The sequence below is a fragment of the Xiphophorus maculatus genome, chromosome 6, assembly GCF_002775205.1.
Source record: "Xiphophorus maculatus strain JP 163 A chromosome 6, X_maculatus-5.0-male, whole genome shotgun sequence".
NCBI lineage: Eukaryota > Metazoa > Chordata > Actinopteri > Cyprinodontiformes > Poeciliidae > Xiphophorus > Xiphophorus maculatus.
Window position 1 is genome coordinate 9635319 of NC_036448.1, and position 23998 is coordinate 9659316.

General features: G+C 36.2%; 1 protein-coding gene across 1 annotated transcript in view; it reads left to right on the plus strand.

Annotated features, from left to right (window-relative positions):
* Nucleotides 1–23998, plus strand: part of brinp2 (BMP/retinoic acid inducible neural specific 2) — a 204522-nt gene that overhangs the window by 81239 nt on the left and 99285 nt on the right. Inside the window, exon 2 of the mRNA XM_023335459.1 lies at nucleotides 8956–9414. Within this exon, the coding sequence (XP_023191227.1) occupies nucleotides 9023–9414 (392 nt within the window). The 5' untranslated portion in view covers nucleotides 8956–9022. The remainder of the gene's footprint in view (nucleotides 1–8955; nucleotides 9415–23998) is intronic.

Here is a 23998-nt window from a genome sequence, read left to right on the forward strand (position 1 = left end):
ATTATTGAGAGACACATGCAAGAGTTAGCTCACATACCAGGATCAACCTTTTTTTCTGCTTTAATCATGGAGTTGTTGTTTTTTTTCCTCCCAGTTTTGCGTTTGTCAACAAGGTGCTTTAGAAAAACTCTCGGCCAGCCTGTAGGACCGAAGGCGGAGATCAATTGATGCGGTTCAATCTGGTGCAAACAGATTGCTGAGGTCTGTAAGATGCATGCTGGTGCTGTTCTGCTGAGCCCAGACAACGTCGATGTAGCAGATTTTATGATCCATCCAATCTAATCAAGCTGGTTTTAGGGTATTTACTAAAATTGTTTCTACAAATTACGAGATGTTGTCGATAACTCTTGTTCAGAATTTAGGTTGTGCCACTGTTTTTTTTGTTTTTTTGTTTTGTTTTTTCTTGACATTTCAATACAGTACCAAGGATTTTTTTATTTATTTATGCAAGATTAAATATTTGCTTATTAAGCATTGATCATTTCTTTTGAAAACTTGTTTACCAATCTTATGTCAGTCAACTCTTGATTGGTGTTACAGCTAATGTTTGTTTTGCTCAGTGGAAAGATCTTTTGTCATGAAATGCAATTCAGCAAATTTTAATTGGAATTTAAACATCTGTGCTGAGCTGCGTGTTTTTCTTTATTTTAATTTTTTTTTATGGAGCTTCTATCAGCAGATGATCTAGTTTGAACTGGAGCTGGTAATCTTGGAAACACTTTCACATTAAGGCTGCTCAATTATGAGAAAATATATCTGTATATTTTGGTTAATATTAAATTATTTTGCCATTTGGTCATCTAGATATATAGATATGTCATATAGATTGAATTTGTTTCACTTACAGAGCTACATTTATTTTCTCTTTTAGCACATTTCTAAAAAATATTTTCTAAATGCTATTATTGTCAATGTAATGTTTTTGTGACTTAGCGTCGTACGGTTTATTTAAACTTTGCTAAAAAAGGAGGGAACCAGTGTTTGGGTAATCATTTCTATTGAAGTGACTCTTCTTGGCAACAATTTTTATGCTGATAGAAAATCCTGTATTTTCCTTTCCTTCAATGGTGGAAAGAAAAATACATTTGTGCATTAGGAAACATACTTAAATGACAAGCCATTGTAGATATAAAAAGCGGAGGACATTTTGATATTAATTTCACATATTTTCAAGAAAAGAAACTTGGATGATCTTTGATGTCGAAAAGACATACATGTGCAAAAACAAAATGACCATTTCCTGTGATTCTAAGCATAAATTATGATTTAAAAAATGTAATATTTTCTGACAATTTCATAGTTAGTCATTTGTAAAATAAAGCAGAAATAAAGTAATTTGTGGCAACAAAAAAAAAAGCCAAATTTTCTCTAAGACTGAAGTGGTAAAATTATGAGATGGACATCTGGATATTTTCTGAAGTATAAATGGTCCAGGCTCTTTTCCTCCATCAGAAGTCAGTATTTGAGACTCAATGCAGCCATTTTCCAGATTTTTCCTCACTGCTAGACATATATTCTGGATCCTGTTTCAGGTGTTGTGTTGTTGTTTTTTTTCTTCCAAATTTCAGCATTTATGCCGTGGCTACCCTGGAAGTGCTGGACATTTCAAAATAAGAGCACATGAACATAGCTTAACTCCTCCACTTACAAGTGAACGCGAGGCGTGCTGTGCCGATGTGAGGAAAACAAATTCTGTCAGGGATAACTACCTTGGCACGACACCGGCCAAAATGGAATTGGATGTTAAATCATGTTGCTCGGTTTCATTAGCAAACCTTAGCATATCATCTCAGAGTTCTCCAATGTTCTCCATTTTGCCCACTAAACAATTTGCTCCTCTGAATATGTGAACCCAGTTGATTCATGATATGACGCTAGTTAGAGCAAACAGGGCTCAGGAGGGGGAACGCTTTGCTATGACTGGTCATTAAGGTTGGAGGAGACATAGAAGAGGGTTTGTGCGAAACAGATGGGAACGCACTCTGCCAAGCGCTGCACTACGAGACCCGCTCCTCAGAGACAACTTCGCCCCCTCGTTTGAAAATGAGAGCATCAAATATAAAAAAGTATAAAGAGCCTAAAATAAAAACAGAATAAAAAAAAATATCTAAAGTTTATGAAATATGTAAACAAGTTTTACAAAAAAAAGTCTAACAAAAGAAAACCCCATTATGAAATGAATACATAGATAATAAAATAAATATTTAAAAAACCTGTCATAAATTTGTTATTTCATGGGGACAATTACATTCTTGATGGCTTCCTTACTAATTAGTTATTAATGACAGTTTTCATCTATTTATTTAAGTTTGAATGAAACGACTCTCCGTCAACTCTATGAAAGTCTGTTATTTTTGTCAATGACAACCCAGATTTTTAGATCACATTTGCATATCATAGACCACAACAAAATAGTGTCTTTTCATGGTTTTGTTTTTGTGTATGACACAAAGTGTAATATGGCAAAAATTATTGTAACAATAACAGTTTTGCTGTTGATTTAATTGTTTTGTGATTTTTGGAAACCAAAAGCAATTGGTCCAGATCATCAATTATATTGATCAGATTGATGATATTTCATGGCACTAAATAAATGGAAAAACAGCTTATTATGCTAACTGTTGCAACAAAGTCACCTTAGTAAATGTTCATGCAGGGACCTCTGCCACTCACTGGCAGAGGTCTCTTGCTTCATATGCAAACTGAGCCTTTATCAAAATGTAAATGCTGCCTCTCGTTTGTCTCTATTCTTCTTTTTCCCGTTCTGTTGTCTCATCCGTAACAAGACTGCTCTTTTACTCTTAACCTCCTTGCTCGTTGCTGTCATCCTGTTTTGTTAATATTAATTCTTTTCAACCAGTGTTTATCCAGCTCTCTCCCGCACCTCTCTCTGTCTAGTCTCAATGCATGCAGAGTGCGCATGAATCTAAAGGGGGCTGAGAGCAGGTGTGCAGCTGGCTGACTATTGCTGCTGACTCTCATAACATCATATTGAAGGTTAGTGGCGAACATATGGGGTCGGAGAATACAGCTGGCCTCTAATGCTGATGGACTTCCACCAGCTCTAAATTCTGCTGCAGGTCCAGGCCAGGTGCTTGGTAGCATATGGCCTTACAGAATCAAAATTTTGAGCGTTGCACCAGTGCATTTGCTCTGATTTCCAGACAAAGCAGGAAAACGCGTGAAATAAATCCAGGAACGATTCTGAGCAATTGTACTTGCAGCAGCCAGATTCCGGTGCATCTCTCTTTGGCACAGAAAAAAAATGAAGGTGGTAAATTTCTCTGACTCAGGGAAAAATAAAAAAATAAAATTGGACACAGGCTTACTCTCATAATTCTTGCCCTCCCAAGAGGTGCAGCAGTGACTTGAATAAGTCTGTAGGTCAAACTATTTTTTATCTTACCACTTGGCCTGGTCACTCAGCAGCTGGGTGGGAACTTTAGAGAGAAAGTTCCTGTGCATTCATCAGAGAGATCCCTTTAGTTCTGTATAAAAACTCTTCTGTCAATACATCTCTTCGTTTCCCCCCGGTTCTCTTTTCCAACCTTTTCTATGTTTCTCATTTCCCTTTTTTTATCCTTCTAGCCTCTCCTTTCTTGTGCAAGCACAGCACAACCTCTCTTTTTCCTGCTAAGCCCAGGAAAGGCAAAAAGAGAAAAAAAATCCAATAAGCATAAGTCTCAGCTTTGCGTTACCCTGTCGTGTCTGAGATGTTATTTAAGCGTGACACGTGGTCGATTTTTCCATTCCACCAGGATGCCCTCGCACCACTGTGCGAACATCACCTCTACCTCCCCTCCTTACCTCTACTGCAAAGTAGATTCAATATGAACATGGCTCCTTGCTTTGGCTCCTGCCTTCCCAGATTTGGTTGGAGGAAAAAGGGTAAATAGGCAAAGGGTGTGTGTGAATAATGCAAGGCGAACATTAAATGTCAAGACTAAAAATTCACTATTTCCCCCTATTGTCTTGCTGGCATTCACAGCATGTTTTATGCATTTTATAATTAGCAGCGAAGTCCCAGAGGAGGGAAGAGGAGGAAGCGGGCTGCTATTGCGAAAGCTTGCTTCTGTAAAAGAGAGGCATTTTAAAAAGCTATAGAAATGCATTTATAGACTATATTTTCTAGCCTTTTGAAATTGAAAACATTTATTTTTCTGTTTATTTTACATCCTGTATGCCTTAATTTCTAGACATACTTTCTAGGGATGATCTGGTAACTGGCATCATGAGGTATTAAACTTTCATGAAGTTGCAGTTTGAAAGTCATTATACTATTGTGTCTTTTTATTGGCTCTTGACCCAGCGTGAGAGGAGTCATTTTATTTGTCAAGTTGTGCATTACATCTTTTATGTGTTTGCTTGATTTATGTTTTTGTATGATGTCCATTCAGTCAGTTTTTCGGTTTTAATAGTTTTTATAAATAACGTTGGCTTGGCCTGTGGCAGGTTATGGCTATGGTTTAACAATTCGAGGTTTCCGGGGATTGCTCTAGTTCCATTGACCATAGAATAATACAACATTGCCCTGCCCCCACATGTTGTGCATTGGTTGACAGTTGGCTGAAAAAAGCTGAAAACGTGTTTTTGGTTTGTGTATTAAGGTGAAAATAATCTTCAAATCTCAGCTTTATTATTAAAAAAAAGCCTGTGGATTAAATATTTTCTATACTGTATTTTAGCAGCACTAGCAATACATGATGCTATCCTGCTTTGAATGAAATCAATCGATTTTGAAAAGCTGCTATATAAAAATATTTTGACTTCCTGCTGTGCTCCTGTGGTGTTTATAAATCTAGGTTATTATGCTGTAAAACTCCCTTACTAGCCTTGCTTCCTACTCACTGTGTTTCAAGGTTGTAGAACAAGCATTTAGCATTCTGTCACCCATTCCTGTTTTAAAGATGAGCTATAAGAATATGAACAATGTAGTACAGTAGCTACATTTTTAATTGTCTTCTCTTTTGGTGGCTGAAGCTAACAGGGGAATATGGCAGGAGTTAGTTGGTCAACGTGGGACAAATAAAAAAACAATTCTCTAATGTAATAATTGCAGTGATGTAAACATGTAAACAATTATTACGATTGCAATGAATGATTAATAAGTCTACGGTTATTTACACTGACTAATCCTCATGCAGCACATCTAATGCACAGCACGTCTGGCCAAATTACCTGTCTGGAGGAAAAGTAGAGCATAATAATAGTATTCACCTAAATTACTGTAAGAAGTTTTATTTTGATTTTTTACTGCCGCTCAGTGTGAAAGTTTTCATCAACAAACACTGCAGGCGGAATTGAGTTTAATTAAACTTTTACTGTGAGTGTCTCAAGCTCACAAAGTAACATCCAGTTCTGCTTTGCGTGGTACACTGGGAAATGATTGGTCCACAGTAAAACTAATTGAAAACGAAGGCTTTCAGGGCACAGCAGCACCATTTGCTGAGAGGATCCAAAGCCTTTCATTGTCTCCTTTTAGCAATATGTTAGTTAAGCCAGCTGAACCACACTTCCAAAGAGAATTTTAAGACTTTCTCTTACTGTCTGGGACAGCAAAACCAGGCTTGAAAGTTTTTTTCTTTTTGGTATTTTCAAATGAAAATCTCTATTCTGACCAACTGTAGCAAGATTAAATGAATCAGAAATAAAAAAAAGCGACAAATGGTAAACACAAATTGAACCACTTTGTTACATTTATGTCTGTTATGGACTAGGAAAAGTCAGAAAGGCATAGTTTATCATAATAAGTATATTCAGACTTTTACACATTTTGTTATAAAAAGAATAAAATGTTTATTATTTCTCAAAGGTTAGAGCTCAGATTTCCTCGTCTTGTTCTAATGAATCCAAAATTGTGTCTCGTCTTGTGAGATGGATGTACTGTTACACCTATCAGCTATCTAAAGAAACGTCATTTTAATGTTGGAGATAAACTTCTGCATTTTAGTGCTTCATTCAACTTCATATCATGTAGTTAGGAGACTTATATTAGGGCAGTAAGTCATACATTTGTATGTTCTTTACAAGAAACATAACCAGCTGGAAAATGCAGAATGTGTTTTAAAGTGGGGCCATTTTTAAAGAACTTAATGTATAGAAAATTTTTGAAGCTTGTTCAAGATACAATCTGTATTTGAACACTTTTTTAATTTTGTGCCAGACTGCACTGGACAATATTGTTCATGTCCTTTGCAGAAGGGGCAGAACTTATTTGCTCTCTCTTTAAGAATGTGATTTTCCATGCAAAGAAGCCCTTATCAAAAATAGGGGTGTTATTCATAGCTGAATTGCTCTGCAAATGATTCTTGCCTGTGACAACATTCATCAAAATGAGACATTGCATAACCAAAGCTGGTACGCTTTTAATTTGCGCCAGTTTTACCTCTGGGCAGCGCAGCACATACAACAGCATCAAAATCCCCCTTCATCAAGGTTGGATCTGGCTTTTAGTTGCATAAATACGTATATTCGTTTTAGATGACTTCCCTAATTACCTTTTTAAACCGGAGTACTCTCACAATGCATTTGGCGAGAATTAAAAATGCACCTCCCTGAGTAGCATTTTTCTTTTCTTTTTTTTTTCATGTCTGAGCCTGCGTTTATCCACCTGAAATTAATTCCCTAATTTGTTTGTAAGATACACAGGGAATACTGGAGATCCCAATCCACTTAAAGCATCTTGTCTGCTGCTTTACATTTCTGTTCTGAAATGCTGATTTGTCCCCAAAGAGTCCTCCCTGCAATCCTGCTAGTCATTAACATTGAAATGAAGAACGAGTCTCGGCTTTTCATGAGGGGTCTGTAAAATTCTGTAAGGCGTTCCTGCAGTGTGTGTGTGTGTGTGTGTGTGTGGGTGGGTGGGTGTATGCGTGTTTGCTTTGGCTGTCTAATGAAACCAAGATTAGAAGAAGGGGAAATTTCATGTTCAATGCTGAGAATTCACACTCAGACGATGGTGTGGCTTGCACTGCTAACACTTACTGATACGTGTCGAGGCGTTTGATGACATGCTTGTCCAAACACACAAATCAAAAAGCTGAAAGCTGCCTGGCATGCCACAGTGGTGCAATCTCAAACACTCATCCCTCTGTGTATTATAAATGCTACTCAGTCTATTTTCTTTTTTTTTTGTTAGCTTTCAAAACCTTTTGATGAAGTAATTTCATATTGATCCTCTTGAGGGTTCCACAGTTGTTCTAGCCTTGATTTTAGCAGATATGTGATTTTTATACGTAGACAATATTTAATATAATATTTTATCATATTTCCATAATAGCTTCCATCACAAACACATGCTGGACTCTCAGGTTTCCTCTGGTTAACAATACAAGTGTGAGGTAGAGTGTGAAACTGACAGTGTATCTTATTTATATAAAAGGTTTTCGTTCGTATCGGTACACACTCAAACTTTCGTTTGTGCATATTGCCTAAAACAGAAATGCAAAATCTTGGCTTATAAAGACCAGTGTATCCTTGGCTTGTAAAGCTGTGGGACACTGTAGGCATATTCACAATGTTTATTGTGATAATTTGGTTTACTTTTAATGTTCTCTGACTGAATTAGTGAACACTATCTTTAGGTGTAGTGCCCATTATGTAACATTTACATGCATTGATGTGAATATTGTAGCAGCCTTTGACATTTTTTCTTACATATTTCAGTTATCAGGGTTTTTGATTAATTAAATCTTTATTACTTTCACAAATAAGCCAGTCCCTTGACGGCTCCAAATATGGTACATACTCCAAATCAGAATAAATTTAACCGTCAAGGACTTGTATGCTTCCAGAGCACTTTGTGCATTAGTTACTGAATAAAGTAATTAAATATCCTGATAGAGAACTGTTGTGTACAGCTTCCAAGCACTTATTTAAGATTGAATATTTGTCTGGCAATGTACCACACAACAGATGATTTGTCACGAAATATCTGAAAAAAGCAATGCAGTCTGGGTACGGTTTTTTCTTTTGTGGTGCGTTCTTTTATTTTTATTATTCAGAAGTCAGACTGAGTTTCCTGTTGAAAATACAGCAAGAACACCCACTGATTCTCAAGTTTTTATCTTTAGAATCTATAGAGCCCTGTTGCTCTGTCAGGTAGATTATAATGAAAGCTACACCTGTATACTAACTATTATCACTTGTGATGAGTTTTCTTTCACTAAGCCAATGGCAAACATAGTTCAATAAAATTTGTCTTTATGGACATGTTTCTTTTGTGTTTGAAAAATATATATATTTTTTTTTATTTGTTACCCACCACGTCTTGCATCACTCCCACATTTGAACTACGACTTCTGTTTTTTTAATATATACATTTATACACACAAATGTTTGCAATATCATTAAATGGCAATATTCTTTTCATCTAATCAGAAATTCTCTTTTACTGAGAAAATGATTTTTAGCTTGAGCTGATGCCTTTTTGAAGAACTGTCAAGCCCTTACATGTGCATTTCAGAATGTTATAATTGTGTCTAAATCGTGTTGAAATTATGTTCTGTGATTTCAAAAGTTATTGATCAAAGTGATCTGAGATTATTTTTGCATCTCCTGCCTCCCACTGCTTAGTTACATACCTAAAGATACTGCAATCATTAAAGCAGTTTTGGCAATCTGTTTCGCTTGGTCCTAAACTTTGAAAATTGACCATATTTCCTTTTTTTTTTAAAGATTTAAAGATTTAAAGATTTTATTTGGCACTAGAGGCCTTAGTCACCAAATCTTGTGGTTTGTTTACATTATTAGGGGTGTTTTTATGCTACTGGACTAATTACTTCTGTCACAGTTTTGTGTCGACTTGCTCTGTAATTTCTAATTTGTCTGTGCAGTTCATGGCAAAGTGCTTCCATGCCTCTTTACTGAAAATTAAAGATTCCTATACACAGTGAACATTTTTCTGCATGGTTATTGTGAAGTAAATTTTTTTTTTTTTTTCCCCGTCTCTTTCAGGTCTGCAAGAGGTGACTGTTAGAAGAAATGCCGGTCCCAGCTGCCCTAGTACATCATCACCGGGACCATGGCAACTCCTTTGCCAATGACAAAAAAGAGGTACTTCCATGGCTTCGCCAGCCTTGCTAGATGGTCGGCATCCTCCTTGATGCTCCTATGGTTGCCTTTGGTGTTGCTATGGCTGCCGTGGCCTGCCCAAGCTGAACAACTGGCCAGCGGGGGACCGAGTGGAAAGGCGCTTCATGGTTCCCTGTCGTCCCCAGCATCGTCGTCGTCGTCATCCTCCTCCACCTCCTCGTCCCCGTCCAGCTCCTCAGCATGGGGCTTCAACACACGGCAGAGTGGGGGGCAGCTGGACTGGCTGCTGTCAGAGAAAGGACCTTTTCACAAATGCCCGGAGTACACGGAGTTCAGAGAGAGGTTCCAGCAAGGGTTTTCTACAAGATACAAGATTTACAGGTGAGAGGGGGTGTTCATATGTGTGGCAGAATGCACTTAAGATTTGGAAGATCAAAAGGTGGAGCAGAGAGTGGCACTCTGCCTTAAACCTAAGTGTGGGGTTTTGTGTCTCCCTGTTCAAAGAGCTGCTTACCCACCATTTTGACTTGTGATCTCTTGATATGAAAGACATCCACTAGGAATCTCTTGTCACAAGACGCATATGTTTGAGTTTAAGGTATAGATTCGTCTGAAGTTTTGTTTGGGATCAAAGCATCTGAGAGAGGTAAAATCAAAAAAAAAAAAGAAAAGATAAAAAGCATAGAAACCTTTATTCCTCCTTTCAGCTTACTGGACATTGTTAAAAACATCTATAGAAATGTTTTTTCTCCCTGAAAAGTAAAATCCATTTCGGTGTTACTCATTGTGATTGTTCAAAATAATTTTTTTAATCAATTGGTGACAGCTTTAGGATGTTATGTGTGCTAACTGAGAGCAGGTCACTGTGTGGGTCGCCTTTCTTTCACCTTCCATATTCAAACCAAAAACAGAGAGTAAATGAGTTTAACTCAGCTGAATGCTAGCTGTAGTCGTTAAATCTGTTACAACTGTCTTTAAGTTGAAATCTTTTAGAACATATACTTGAATTTTATTCCTTCTTTTTACTTTTATTTTTTTTCTCCCATACACTTGTGGATTCTTGACACTTTAAATCAAAAAACATTGTTTGAAAAGGTCCTTCGAGTTGCTTTTATTTCACAAATATATCAGAGTCAATCTCGAAATTTGTAAGATGTGTGAAGAAAATGTAATTTCATCTGCAGAAGTGATCCATCTACAGCTGTGAGAAAGACTAGCATATTAACGCTGGATATGCTAGCTGTGTACACACACACGCCCACACCCACACACACACACACACACCAACACATGTATATCACTGAGTGAAAACACAATATATAGATTAATTACACACAGGTGGATGTTTGAAAGCCCCTTTTTCCTGATAATTATGAAGATTTTTCACTTACAACTTGACATTTATTAAATTTGACCTCAGACCAAAAGGGCAAAAAACCTTTTAAATGGAAACGTGAGCAAAAGGAAACATGTTTCATATAGCTCACACACTTGCTTGAAGGTTGTTATTTTCTAAAGGCACTTTTAATCTCACAAACCAGCCTCATATGAACACATATTCTAATTTACTGAATATGACTATGAACTCTTTTGTCTGTGAATCACATGGTTACTTTGTCCTGAGCCCTAAGCAGGTCAGAGCTGTAAAGATCCTGCGTGTGAACTTCTTATGAGGAACTGTAGATTTGTTCACGCTGTTGTTGAAACTGCAAGTTGTGCCACTGTTATGGCCTTTGACTCCTAAGATGTTTTTTCCTAATTCAGTCCTGTACTATCTATGAGCTCTGCAGGATCACACTGAACGTAGCGCAGCCCTGACCTGTATGACCGAAGAACATTTTATGAGCACAGTTTACAACTTGCAGTATACCATCACTGTCCTCAAAAAGAGCTGAAGAGCTGCAGTACCTATTTTACCACGCAGCAAACCAAAGCAAATAATTAAACACAAAGTGAAAACAAGTCAAGGTTTCCTGTTTTCTACAAGCATGTCTTTGACATTCCACACCTACAGGCATTTTATTAAGTTTATCCTGTCTAATATATTAAACACAATCAGGTTTCTTTTCCCATGACACAAACCTGCTGGTTTGGACTTTGCAAGCGAGCACTGACATGTAACATGTAAAAGTGGATGGAAGATTTTGTTTATGTTTGTAGAAAAAAAAAATCTGAATGGTCTTGGTAGCTTTCAATGTTTGCAACATGGCAAGGAAATACCACTGGAGATGTTTTCTATAAGGCACAGTGAAGAAAACTCCATTGTGAGCTTTCATGGAGTTTCAGTTCTTCAGCTGTGGAATAATGTCTTGGTGTTTCAGACAAATAAAATGGCACTTCAAATCGTATAGCAAATAGAGGACTTTCTCCAGGAGAATAACTTCTCTCTTTTGGACCATCCTGCATGTTCCTCTGATCTAAATTCAACCGAAGGCATTTGGAGATGGAAAGCAAGGCTTCTTTTTCTTATCAGTGTACTGGAAACACAAATCGGCTTGTCTAAAGGAGTTGTTAATGGGGCAATGAGAACAACGGGGCCTGAGTCTTTTCACACTTGTAGTTCTGTTTGGGTTGTTTTAGCGTGAAAGTCTTAATTAATATTTTGAGCATCCTGTTTGAGTTTAGAAGAAATATTCAAGTAAATACCTTTACTATTTGTGTGGTATCTTGCCAGATTGTCTTGTTTTTGCAGTTTGAAGCTCAACTTACAACATATGATCCTGCAGCACAAAATGCAATGACTTCTAAGTTTTTCTTGCCAATCTAGGATTTAGGCAAGAATATATAATGACATATCGGAGATTTGTGGCTATGTTTTTGGTATTTTTAAATTTTTTTATTATAGCTGTAATCATATTTAAGAGCTGTAATAAACAACATTCAACTTCAGCATTATACTCCTGCAATGACCAGCCAATAAATATTTATATCAGGAGACAAAGTGATTTCCCACCATGTGTGACAGAACAGTTGCTGTAAATCAGCATATTAAAGACAAAATTACTTGGATTCAACATTTGAACTGTTTTTAGCATCTTATAATGGTGATGAACACAGTTAACATTACCAGTTGCAAACTGGAAGCTCTGTCATTATTCTCTGGAGAATGTATACCTTTATTCCACACATGGCCTCTTTGCAAGGTGCTAAAAGTGGCTTCAGGTCAAATTCAAATCGGCATCCAATTTGGCCCCAAATTGACATCCTGTGGCAGCCACCTGCCTTACTGGAAAGATTTGAGTATGAAATTACCAAAACTGCCAAACTGGCCAAAAAAAGGGCCTAAAAAATAGAAAATCCAAAAGGTGTGAAATGACCAGCACCCCATAAATTCAGTGAAGCAAAGGTGAGGCTGATTGGAAAGAACCCCCTCCGGATGCCATTGAGTGCGCCCACCTTCAGGACTCTACATGCGAGTTTCATGAGAGTGTCATAAGTGACATGTTGAAACATGAACATGATTTCATGTCAAAATCATGTTCTGTGATTTCAAGAACATGATTTAAATGTTCAGACTCTTTTTTTTCCCCACCTTCTGCCTCCCACTACCTTTAGCAGCACTCTTGCTTCCAGCACTGTAGGGTCATAACTTTGCATACAGCTTTTTTTGAAAAAAAGTTTTTTATTTTTTAGTTTGACTTCATTGTTACCCTGATGTAGAATTTGGTTTGATGTGTAACAAGGTTTCCCTTCACTTACAATTTACTTCTGATAGTTTCATTGTTTTCCAGCAATTGTTGTTGAATTTTATCCTCTTGATTTTTATTATACAAATGTGTACAGAAATGATCCTAGTATGTGGAAAAGAAAAAAACAAAACATTATTTTCACAATTTCTGACTGGACATAGCTAAAGGCAGTGAAGATGGAAACACATTAACTTGCACTTCCACCCACATGGGTTCATTCTCGCACCATACACAGCCAAAAACATCAGATCTTTCACTAATGTCTTCAGTCTTTGGGTATGAGCCAAGTATTATTGAGCTGTCTGTCAGGACAGTTTTGTCTTACAATTAAACGCAATGCATTTGTGAGACATCATCTCACTTGAAGGGACAGAAAGAGGGGAAAAAGAAAAAAGAAAAAGCTAAATTTATGTGCAGTCTCACACAAAGCTTGACACCTGACCAACTTGTTCTCGGCAACATAGCACGTTTTAAAATTAAATACTTTTTATTTTATTTTAAGGTTCTCTAGTGCTTTTGCTACCCTGCGTCTAATCAATATTAGATCAAATAGTCAAAAGGCCAGCATCAAAAACTGATACTGATTACTGGTATTTATTGAAAATAGGCAAAAAAAACATAATAATATGTTAAATTATTCCAGTATTTCAAGAAAAAAACCAATAAATTTCATATATACAGTATATTATTTATTTTTTACATATTTATTTATTTATTTTAGCCACATCTTAACCACCACTTAAGAGGAGAAAGGAGACGCTGCTGTTTTCAATTAGGTCTCTTTATTGATTTCCACTGATGGTTTTATTTGGCTACATGTTGCTCTAATGGTCGCTCATTTGGGTCAAAACCATCCAGAAAATGTGAGTGCTTTTTGATAGGCCTTATTGGGAGGATAGTTTTCCGAAAGGAGTGGATTCTGTGCTTAGGAAGGAGCTTCAGTGTCTTGAGGCTGTGTGCTGGGTCATTTCTAAATGATGCAGTGGAGTCCTGGGTCAGGTCCAGAGATAATGGCCCCTGTCACAATTATCATTATTCCGAAAATGGTAGCAGATGCTCACTCTGTTTGCTGAGGCTGCAGTTTGAATTTTTTATTTTCTCAATTTAAACTATATTATATTGAGATTTTTTTTTTCCTTTTGTCATTTCATTCCTCACCCTTCCTGCTCCATGGAAATAAAGTACCCATTTTTTATAAGGGACATCATAAACGGTTCCTTGTTTACAAATGTAGACGTGAGCGTGGAAATGACACACTTTCTTTTGTTTTTAATTTTTTGCCCTTTGATTGTTCCAGCTGCTGACTGAGTGTATTTTCAAAGACGTGCACTTCAATCGATCCCTTCTGTCTAGAGTCTCCTTGCTGTCAAACGCGACATGAAAACGGCAATGTTTTTCTGTCTTCATCCATCTCCCTTCTTCACTCTCTCCTGTCTGCTCTTCTTTTCTCTCTATGCCTCAAGTTAAATCAAATGGAAATGACAGCATCACTTACAGATGGAAGGGAAGAGCTACGTAAAATGACAGGTGAAGGTTATGCGACAGATGTGGAAATAGTGACTCCACTTTTATCAGCAGGACACTTTGACTGATTTCCTTTATCTCAACTTTGACTTTGGGAGTTTTAGCAAAACGCTTTTACTTATGTATGTATAAATTCTGTTTATATAGGCCTAGATGATGAACAAACAAGTTGATATTAACATAAACAATTTGCATTTGTGTCACAGAGCTGCTGCCAAATATCCCCAGCTTAGGGATTTTAATGCCTTCTCTCTCCAGAGGCAACATGTGAGTCATCTGAGGTTTAGATGGTATTCTTTTTTTATTTACATTGCCTTGAATAGTCTTTATTTTATTTTTTCCGCCTCTTTGCTTACCTATCTCTGCAACATTCAGATTAATACAGTGGTACAATAAAGTATTCACATCTTGATAATATGAATGAGATTAGACTGTCAAAGTTGGTCTACTTTTCAAAAGTAAAGTTATTACTAAAGTTTTTTCCCCCTTAAATTTTTACTCCTCTGTTTTGGTTTGCTGCTACCATTGCATCTACAATTCAATCCTACAGCAAAGCCAAAAATGACACTTCAAAGTTCACATTTTAGAAAGTTTCACGAGAGAGAGGTAGCGTTCATGATTTATAGTAATGCAGTAAAAATCAAAACCTGATTTTATAGCTTTGAACACCCTAAAACAAATACGTTGCTGAATCAACTTTTGGTTTGATTTTACTAATCAGCCTTCCTGGGTTTACAGTGGGAGCCAGGAGGTGGAAACGAATACTTGGAAATGCAGGAAGTTCTTAAAAGTATCTAAGTTGGGCCCGGTATTAGTTATCCCCTCAACCAATTTAGCGTCAAAACAAATTTTGCCACCCTGTTTCAGTGCTGAAGATTTTGTCAGCAGTTATGAGAAGGGATTAATTAGTGCAAAAGAGGCTTGACATTTTATTCTTGCATACCTTCTTTTTTTAAAATTTAAAGATAAATACCTATATTTTTCAAAATGTATACTTTTCACAAATTTTTATTTTTCTTGAGAAAGTCCAGTTTTATTTCACATCAGTGAATAAAAATAAGAAATAAAAATCTGACAGGTATGAATAATTTTGGACAGTCTCTGTCTCGACTATGGAATAGTCACAAGACAACTATTTCCAGGTCTGACTAAAAATCCCCCAAGACTTTAATGCAGAAAGTGTTATGTTCCTTTTAGTCCGGTGGACTAAAAGGAACATAACACTTTCTGGTATGTTTGACATTAAAACGACACATTGCATCAGGGCCTGAACATTGTACTCATAGTGAAACATTGCAGCATCACAATCTAAGAGTTACTTTTCAATATTTTCCTAAGATGGAACCTTTGTTTTTGTCAGGGTTGGTGAAACTATGAATTTTCCAAATATTAGTCAGTTTTAACCCTAAACATCCAGGTGTTTTTTTCTGGAAGATTCTAGTTTGATAGTCAAATAAACAAGAGAATGGTTTCAACAGAAGAAAATGTAACAATAGATGTGGCTAATGGCTGTCCTGGCTGAACAGGTTCATTCTAGAAGCAATGCTGTGCCATTTGCCCCAGCTTAATGTCAAATATAAACACTGCTTATTTATACAGAATTACTCAGAAAGAAAGAAAAAGGTGGGTGATGGAAGGCTTTTTCCATTTTTTTTTGTGACTGTAAAGAAAATGTGCAATATAGATTATCAAAAAATGAATGACCCCGATTGAATATACTCATTTAATTACGTAATAGTTGATTAGACATTCTTATAGCTATATGTGCAAATTTGTCCTTATTGTATAAGGACAACTTATTGGAGTCGCACAGTAAACACTGCCACTACATGCACTTCCCTCTTGTGTCTCTAATTGTACCCAAGTGACCTCTCTAATGGTGATATCTGATTATCATTAAGGAAAATAAGTGCTGTCAGGCTTTTCTCTGCTGTAACTTCCTACAGGACTAGAGTAAAATTGTCAGCTCTCATTAGCTTTTAATCAGGGGTAATGATGTGACTACATAGAAGCAGCACTTTTTTTAAGCCATCCCTAATCTGCTAAAGCCTTTAATCACATCATCGCATAACTCACACCGTTACATGTAACAATGTTAAACAAGCTTTAAAAGCCGTTAAAGTTTTGTGTTGCGGTCAGTGCGCTCTCAGTGTCTTCCCCTCCTTGTGGGAGTGCTAAGAGAAATTTATATCCCAAGACACTATTGTTGGATTGTAGGCGGGGTGCCACGTTTGCATCTGCATGTATATGTGCGTCTCAATGAATTTGTGAAATAATCAGAGAATCGTCAATAGGAGATGAATTGAATTTTACAGCTCTGGTGTTTGGACTCGGTGGCTGCCCTGCAGATGGTCATCAACTTGATCCACAAGTGGGATAAGCCATAAAAACTAATTGTTAAAGAAGCTGACTGTTCACCACATGATTTATCCAAACATATTATTGAAAAGTTGAATAGAAGGAGAAACTGTGGCAGAAAAAGGTGCACAAGTCACAGGAATAACTGCAGCCTTGAGATGATTGAGAAGCAAAGTCAATTCAAGGTGTTGGGGGAATACTCGTGAAGAGAATACTACGACTGAAGTTAGTGCTGCAAGAACCACACTCAGAGATATTCAGGTCGACAGCTGTTGCATCTCATGAACCAGAGATGTCTGTGTAGGTTTTAGGTAAATGTTTTACCTACATTAGGTAAAGAAGGACTGAGTAATGTCCTGCTTTCAGATGAAAATAAGTTTTGCATTTCATTTAGAAGTCACGGATCCAGAGTCTGGAAGAAGAGTGGAGAGGCACAGACATTTTTCTCAAGGATAAAATATATGTCTTAAAAAAAAATCCAATAATAATCATCAAGCTTCAATCATCTAAATTAACAGAAAGAAATCTTTAAAATAGATCACTCAGAATGATAAGTCATCAGTCACAATGAGCGCCTCAGCTGAGTTATCTTGTTACTTAATACAAGATATCAAGTAACAAGATAGATAAGATATTAAGGCATTTAAACAGATCAGTAAAATAGTACTGCATCATTTTGGATCAAAGAGGAAATGTGACTTAAAGCTATGAATTAAAAGGAGAAGGCTACAATATTTTAAATTTAAGGCATTTTCAGTCTTAATCCACACTTTTCTTATAATGCTACCTATTTGCATACTTATAATACTGTTTCACAAGTTGCCAGGGCAACTTGTCCAGGGTGAACCTGTGTGTCTCAGGACATCACAGAGACACAGGACAAAACACGTAAGCACACACACACACACACACCCTCACACTAACCCTAACCCTCACACACTACTCAACCTTCTTGCTGCAAGGCAACAGTGCTACTAACTGTGCTACTGTGCAGCCCTAGAATCAGTATATCCAATATTTTTTCTTTTTTCTTTATTTTTTAGCTTTAACAATACAGAGGATATAAAAGTTCTACAGAATCATTTTCCAAAGTGGAGTTCATGGCCTTTCTGGACTTTATGAGCCTTTGCATACTCCAGACGTTCAGAGATACCAGCTGTTTTGTATAATATGCTGTTTATGTACATGCAAAGCTTAAATAAACTGAAGACCCACAGAAAAATGTCTATCAAGCAAAAATTTGGAGATTTACTGCTTTTCTGCTATTTATTATTTTATGTATCCCTTTTTACATTTGAAATATGAAAATCTAAATCTGTAGATTATCTGCAATTATTCAACCCTCAGTGTGAATTAAGTTCTTGGTCACAATTTCCGGAGTAGTTATTCTGATTTCTAATCATTCTTAGCAGAAAGCCATGTTTCCTGGTACCCCTGTTGGCAACCGTTGACACATTTTTTTTTCTACTTTTGTTTCCCTGCCATAAACAGGATTTGCTTAATATACAACATTGAAAAATGTGTAAAGTAGCGACGTAAGGCCTCTAATTTTACAATTGGTCTCTCCAAATCAGACGCAAAATGCCGCTGTAGTTTCCAATTTATTCCACCCCTTCATCTTTTACTTATCATGAGCACCATTTTGTTGTGATTATCTGCTGTAAACATGATTCATGAGGCTTGGGATCATTGTGTTGTTCAAAGGTTCAATGACATCCAAACTCCAGCTTTGTTATAGATGGCATGACATTTTCTTACTGGATTTTCAGATGCTTGATTGAATCGGTTTTGAATCACTGTGGGCATTGTATGGTATTCAGCATGTATGTCTTCCTCCTCCTTCAGAAATACAGCTGATCATTAGGAGCAAAAAGCTACAGATTTGATGTATCACTCCATAGAGATGACTTCGGAACCTCTGCAGCTTACTTATGTAGTTGAGAGTAATTTGGAACTTGTTTTTCTTAGGTTTTTGGGTCACTGCAAAAAAACAAACCTGGTTCCAAACTGCACATCAAGCTTGGAGTCCTTTCTGTAAAAACTGAAACATGGGTTGCTGCTACCAACAAGTCTTGTGGTTGGTCTTTTGCAGCCAGTAGAGGAATTTTAACCAAATGTTTCCTTAGAAATCCAACAAGAGTCGTTGATTATTAGACTCTGTCATGTCTAGGTAGACATGACAGAGTCTACCTAGCAAAAACAGTTCCTTCCAACAGTTTTTTTCTTAAACCCAATAAAATATGTTCAATAGAAATAGGTGATCAACTATGGCAAACAATTATCTGAACCATTTTATAATTACTGTAATTTAAAGATTTTTAAACAATCTTGGCATTTAATAGGGTTGATGTAGACAAAAAGCATCAATAAATCAGAGAGTCCTGAAAAAGCCTAGTAATTGATGCGTTGGAGAGATCAATTCAGTTCAGTTCAAAACTGATGTCATCTGCTGAATCACTTTCAGTGATATCACACTGAAGATTCTCAAAGGCAAAACCAGTGTTTTCATTTTTATCTCTCCAAAGTTACACAAATGATTAGTTTTTATTTTTTTTGGTGTTTCTTATCAGAACTGCAATGGCTCTTGTCTAATTTTTATCTCTCTCTGTTCTTCTAGAAATCGTCTGAAAACAGAGTTTGGGTGTAATGTGTTAGACTCTGGTTAGGTGTTTGAATATAGGGTGTTGGGAGACAGACAGTGGGTTTCTTCTATGGTCAACAACATCAGAGACATAAAGAGCTTAGCGTGGACACAGCAGCAGGGCAGAAAAAGGGCCTGTGGCTCTGTGATGGAAACAGTCAGGAAGTAACAGGCTGCACAGCACGATACATTTTCCTGATGAGCACAGTGTGTGTACCTTTGTCTGTGTGTGTGTTCCAGCTGACCAACAAAACTCTTGTAAATTTCCATAACACCTATTTGGGCTGCCCACTGGGTCGCCACATATAAATATACCCACAGGTTTTGGGTTTTTGTAGATTTTGGAGTTTCATAACAGGACAACACAAAAGAGGTTCCAACTGCTGCATAAATTACTGCTGCTTTTTATACAAAGTCTGGGTTTGAATGCACAAAGGGAGGAGGACTTTGATAGGAGCACAAATACAAGCAATACAATCTAAATAAAACATGCCCATATGAACAGCATTAAATGTCACTCAATTGCATAGTTACAAAATATGTCATCTGTGTAATAATGTGACAAATTAAAGAACTGTCAGCATTGAAGCAGACAGCATTTTTATTCTATGAAAATGGTCCATAAAGTAAAAAGGTTTTCTATTAGGGATTCGGACATTCAGAAATGACGAAAATAGAAGACAAATCTTATAATTTGACTTTTGTGTTTGGTGACACAAAAGGAAAGTTTACAACTGATGTAAAGGAGAGTTTTCAAAACCTTTTTTCCAGAAACAACGTAAGTTGCTTCTTTTGGAAATGTCACCCACTCAATGCATTACTACACTGTTTCCTTAATCTACATGTAGTTCTGCAGAGAAGTTTTTTTGTCTGCAGTTTTTCATCAAATTATTGACTTTGTAAAAAAAAGCAATATAGGTGCACAGTTGCATTATCTCTTTTATGTATAGTTATGAGGAACCCTCTTTAAATATATTATTATTTTTATTATTAAAGCAGTAACATTTTTAAAAAAAAATTGTAAACATAACTGAGACTTGTTGCACAGAAATTATAATAAAAATCCTATTTATAAAAGAAAGACTCTTAATAAGTTAAAAATATGTTCTCATTCAGTCAGACAGCATCATTAGATTCATCCTGATTTACTATATCACATCAAAATTACAATTTCAGTTTTTTGTTAAATTGCAGACATAAGAAAGGATGTGGGTTGGGAAGAGTAATAAAAATATACTTTAGCACAAACACAAAATTACAGCATAAAACTATAATAAATAAATGTCCCCATCCATTCCCTCAATAAATATTCTGCTTTTCATGTATTGATAATGTGTCAGATTGTGATCTGTGCATTAAAATGTATATCATGACCATATGTTGTGATAGAAATATTTAAAAGTAACCATTTTATTTTGTATTCATTACATTCTCACTTCATCATTAACTAACATCAGGAAAACGTAGGTATGTAGAAATGTTTGTATTCCTGAGTTTTTTTTCCTCATTTTTTATTTTTATTGTGTTTTTTTATGTTTCTTTTTGTAAGAGATGTTAGAGAACAGATCAGAGCACACTTTAATTTCCAACCATCTTCAAAATGTTCAAACGTAGTCAAATTTTGAAAAATTATTACCTATTTTGCAATACTGTAATCTATACTTAAGATATATAAAATATACTTTATTGAGCCACTAATGTATTTCCTAACCATCTGAATGTTTTTCACTCGGTTCCTGCTCATGATAGATTATAAGGGGCTATCATGATGTATTTCAAAAGAAAAATGATTCAACTTTAAGAATGTTGACAAGAAGTGTAACTGAGGAAAAATAAGTTCTAAGTAGTTTTTCATTAATCTCCAAATTGGTTATTGATTTACATTCAAATACAGCAAAAAAATCAATGAGTTTTCATTTTTCACACCACCTTATGTGTCAAACTAACAAGTTTGCTGACAGAAAAATGATCAAGCAGGTTGGTATCGATTCTTAAAGTTTAGCTTATGCCAAGATGCTTCAGTTCTTTATTGGTCATATAATTGTGATATTGTAAACTTTCAATAATCTGTCATTTTAAATCATTGTAGGCCAGAGGCCATGGAAGAGAGGCAAAAAACTTTCATTTTCACAATTTCTCTATTTCTTTAAGTTTTGTCCAGCCATGATAAACTAGAACTGTCGTGAGTTATAATGCAAGACAGGATTTTATATCATTCTTTACCTATTGAAGCAACAAAACCTCACCTATGAAAAGTCACAATATTACTAGTCCAGCACTAAAGTAAACTTAGCATGTTATTTTATTGTATGGCCTTACTTCATAAAATATCCTTTTGTGATGTGACAAATGCCTATTCTTAAATAAGTCAGATCTTTATTGGACTAAAAAGATCCTGATTATAAATGACACATTACAGAATAAAATACATTAAAGAAGACACTGTAAAAAAAAAGCCTCGCTGTTTTATTGTTTATGAGACAAATCATTGTCACGTTTAGTTAATTTTCTCCAAGTAATGAAACTCATTTTAGGGAATTCTGTGGTATTTCTTGAGGGAGCAGAGTTTATTTTATTATCCAGTGATGTCGTAAAACAAGTGGTAGAGGGGAAAAAAAGTCTTTAAATATCTGCAGCTTTGAAAGGTCACGCAAAGCGCATCAAATTTCAAACGATGTGACAGATTTATTGCAAAATAATAAAAAAATCTGCTGGCTTGAAAGGTGACCCTAAACTTTGCAGCTTTTATCCTCTCTAGGAGGCAAATTTACAATAGATCGACTTGTAACAATGGCCACTAATTGCTACTGAGAAACTCACTGAACATTTTATAGCATTGCCAACTGTTAGGCACCGACTCTCATTTTATGTCAGCTACAAAAAGTTTGGTGTCAGCTGCTTATACTCCTTTGGTGTAAGAAACCGAGACAGCAATACTCGGTGATTTGGAGCACAATGCAATTTGCGTACAGTATGTGCTTTGACAGTACATTTGTTTAGATTTGGCGGGGGAAAAAATGTGAAACTTTAACTTGTGTTGGGAAGAAAATTACTTTTGAGCTTGAGAGGAAGATAACCAATGAGTGACTATGTTTCCTTACCACAGTTTGGGCTTCACATAGGCATGGGCCGATTGTCAAGGTATACAGAGATTTACAAAAGTTCTTATATAAAAACCGCAGAAAAGTTTTTATAGTGCAGTTTCTATAATTATGAAATAAGAGCAGGGTTTTTTTTCTCAGCCTATCGAAAAAAGGTTCCTATGTGTTTTGATATTTACAGAAAATATTTCAGCTGTTTCTCATTTTAGTAGACATAGACAGTCGGGAAGAAAAATTAAGAAACACAATAAAGAAGCTTCCATCAACAATGATTTTTGAGAGAATGCTCATTGAATTCTAGTTTGGTTATCCACTCTCAGTGGACATTAATGCATTTTTGGCATCTCCTCAAACAACATGGACGGCAGGGCAGGTGATGAACTGAAACGCAGAGTAGATTATCTGAATGAATGGTTTCTGAGCAAATAGTTAATAAAAGACTGGAAAAACTGTTGATGAGAATGTGGTTTATTTAATCCTCGGGACCAACTTGATGCCACTGGATCTCATTTGTGTTTGCGTGTGTAACTCCTGATGTCAGAGTTATAAGTTATGGCTAGGAACTACAGGATTTTTTTCAGTGCAATAATGTAACAATATTCAATCTTTTATTCTTTCAATTTAACACAACAGCTCAATAATTAATGACAGCTGACTGCAAAAAGACTAGATTTCAGTCATATTAAAATGTTTTCTAGAGTTGTTAAGAATCTGAATTGGGTAAAAGTGATGTCGGCAGGCTGAAGCTTTCTGAAAACAACAGATGGGAAATTGGCTACTAAATTCTAATTGGTGCAACTCTAGTTTGTTTTGCTTAGCTGAACATTTTCTTTCTGAGTTAGGAATAATGTTTATGTTGATTGAGATATTTTCAGGAACAGCAGCCACTCAGCGTTCTGCTTTTTAGCTTGGACAAGAGAGTTTTTAACAGCTGTGCCTGCTCCCATTATCTCTGATGCTGTTTTTAATAGGGTTGATCATTCATTTTAAATGTCCAGCAAAAATTATTTTGTTCTTTTGATACTGAGAAACTCTGATTGGAAATTCAATCTCTTCTTTTCGTAAGAAGAGAAAATCAATCATCAATTTTCTTTGCCTTTGATGCATGGTCTCTGTGATGCTAATACAAACATGAATTTGCTGCATAATGCATCAGCCACTCAGATATATCGTTTACTTTCGATGATACACAAACAAATCTCTAGGTGGAATTTAATTGGTAACAGAGAAGGCAGATGGCAAAAGGATTGTTTTGCAACTAATTGTGAAATGCCAGACGGACAAAAGTTGCGATCATTAGAATGTCGGGGCAGATAAAATGCCTCAAGAAAATAAAAAAAAGAAGACTACAGAGTTAAGGTTGGTATGCATGAACAAGGAGGAAGGGAATAAAGAAAAAGGAAAGACTATTGGGAAGAAGAGCAAATGGAATGGATTAGGAAAGATGGATGTGAGCAGCAATTTGTCTGGCAAGGGGCAATAAAGTTGTACTTTTGTGTGGGAGCGAACATGGAGGATGGGGAATAGTTTTCCAGGTGTGTACAACATTTAGGTTTATCATAACCAAGATGACTGAACAAGCCACCCTGCAATAAATCTGGCATTAATGTGCTGTCTTAGTTCCATTTTGTTCCACTTTTGTCAGTTTTGCT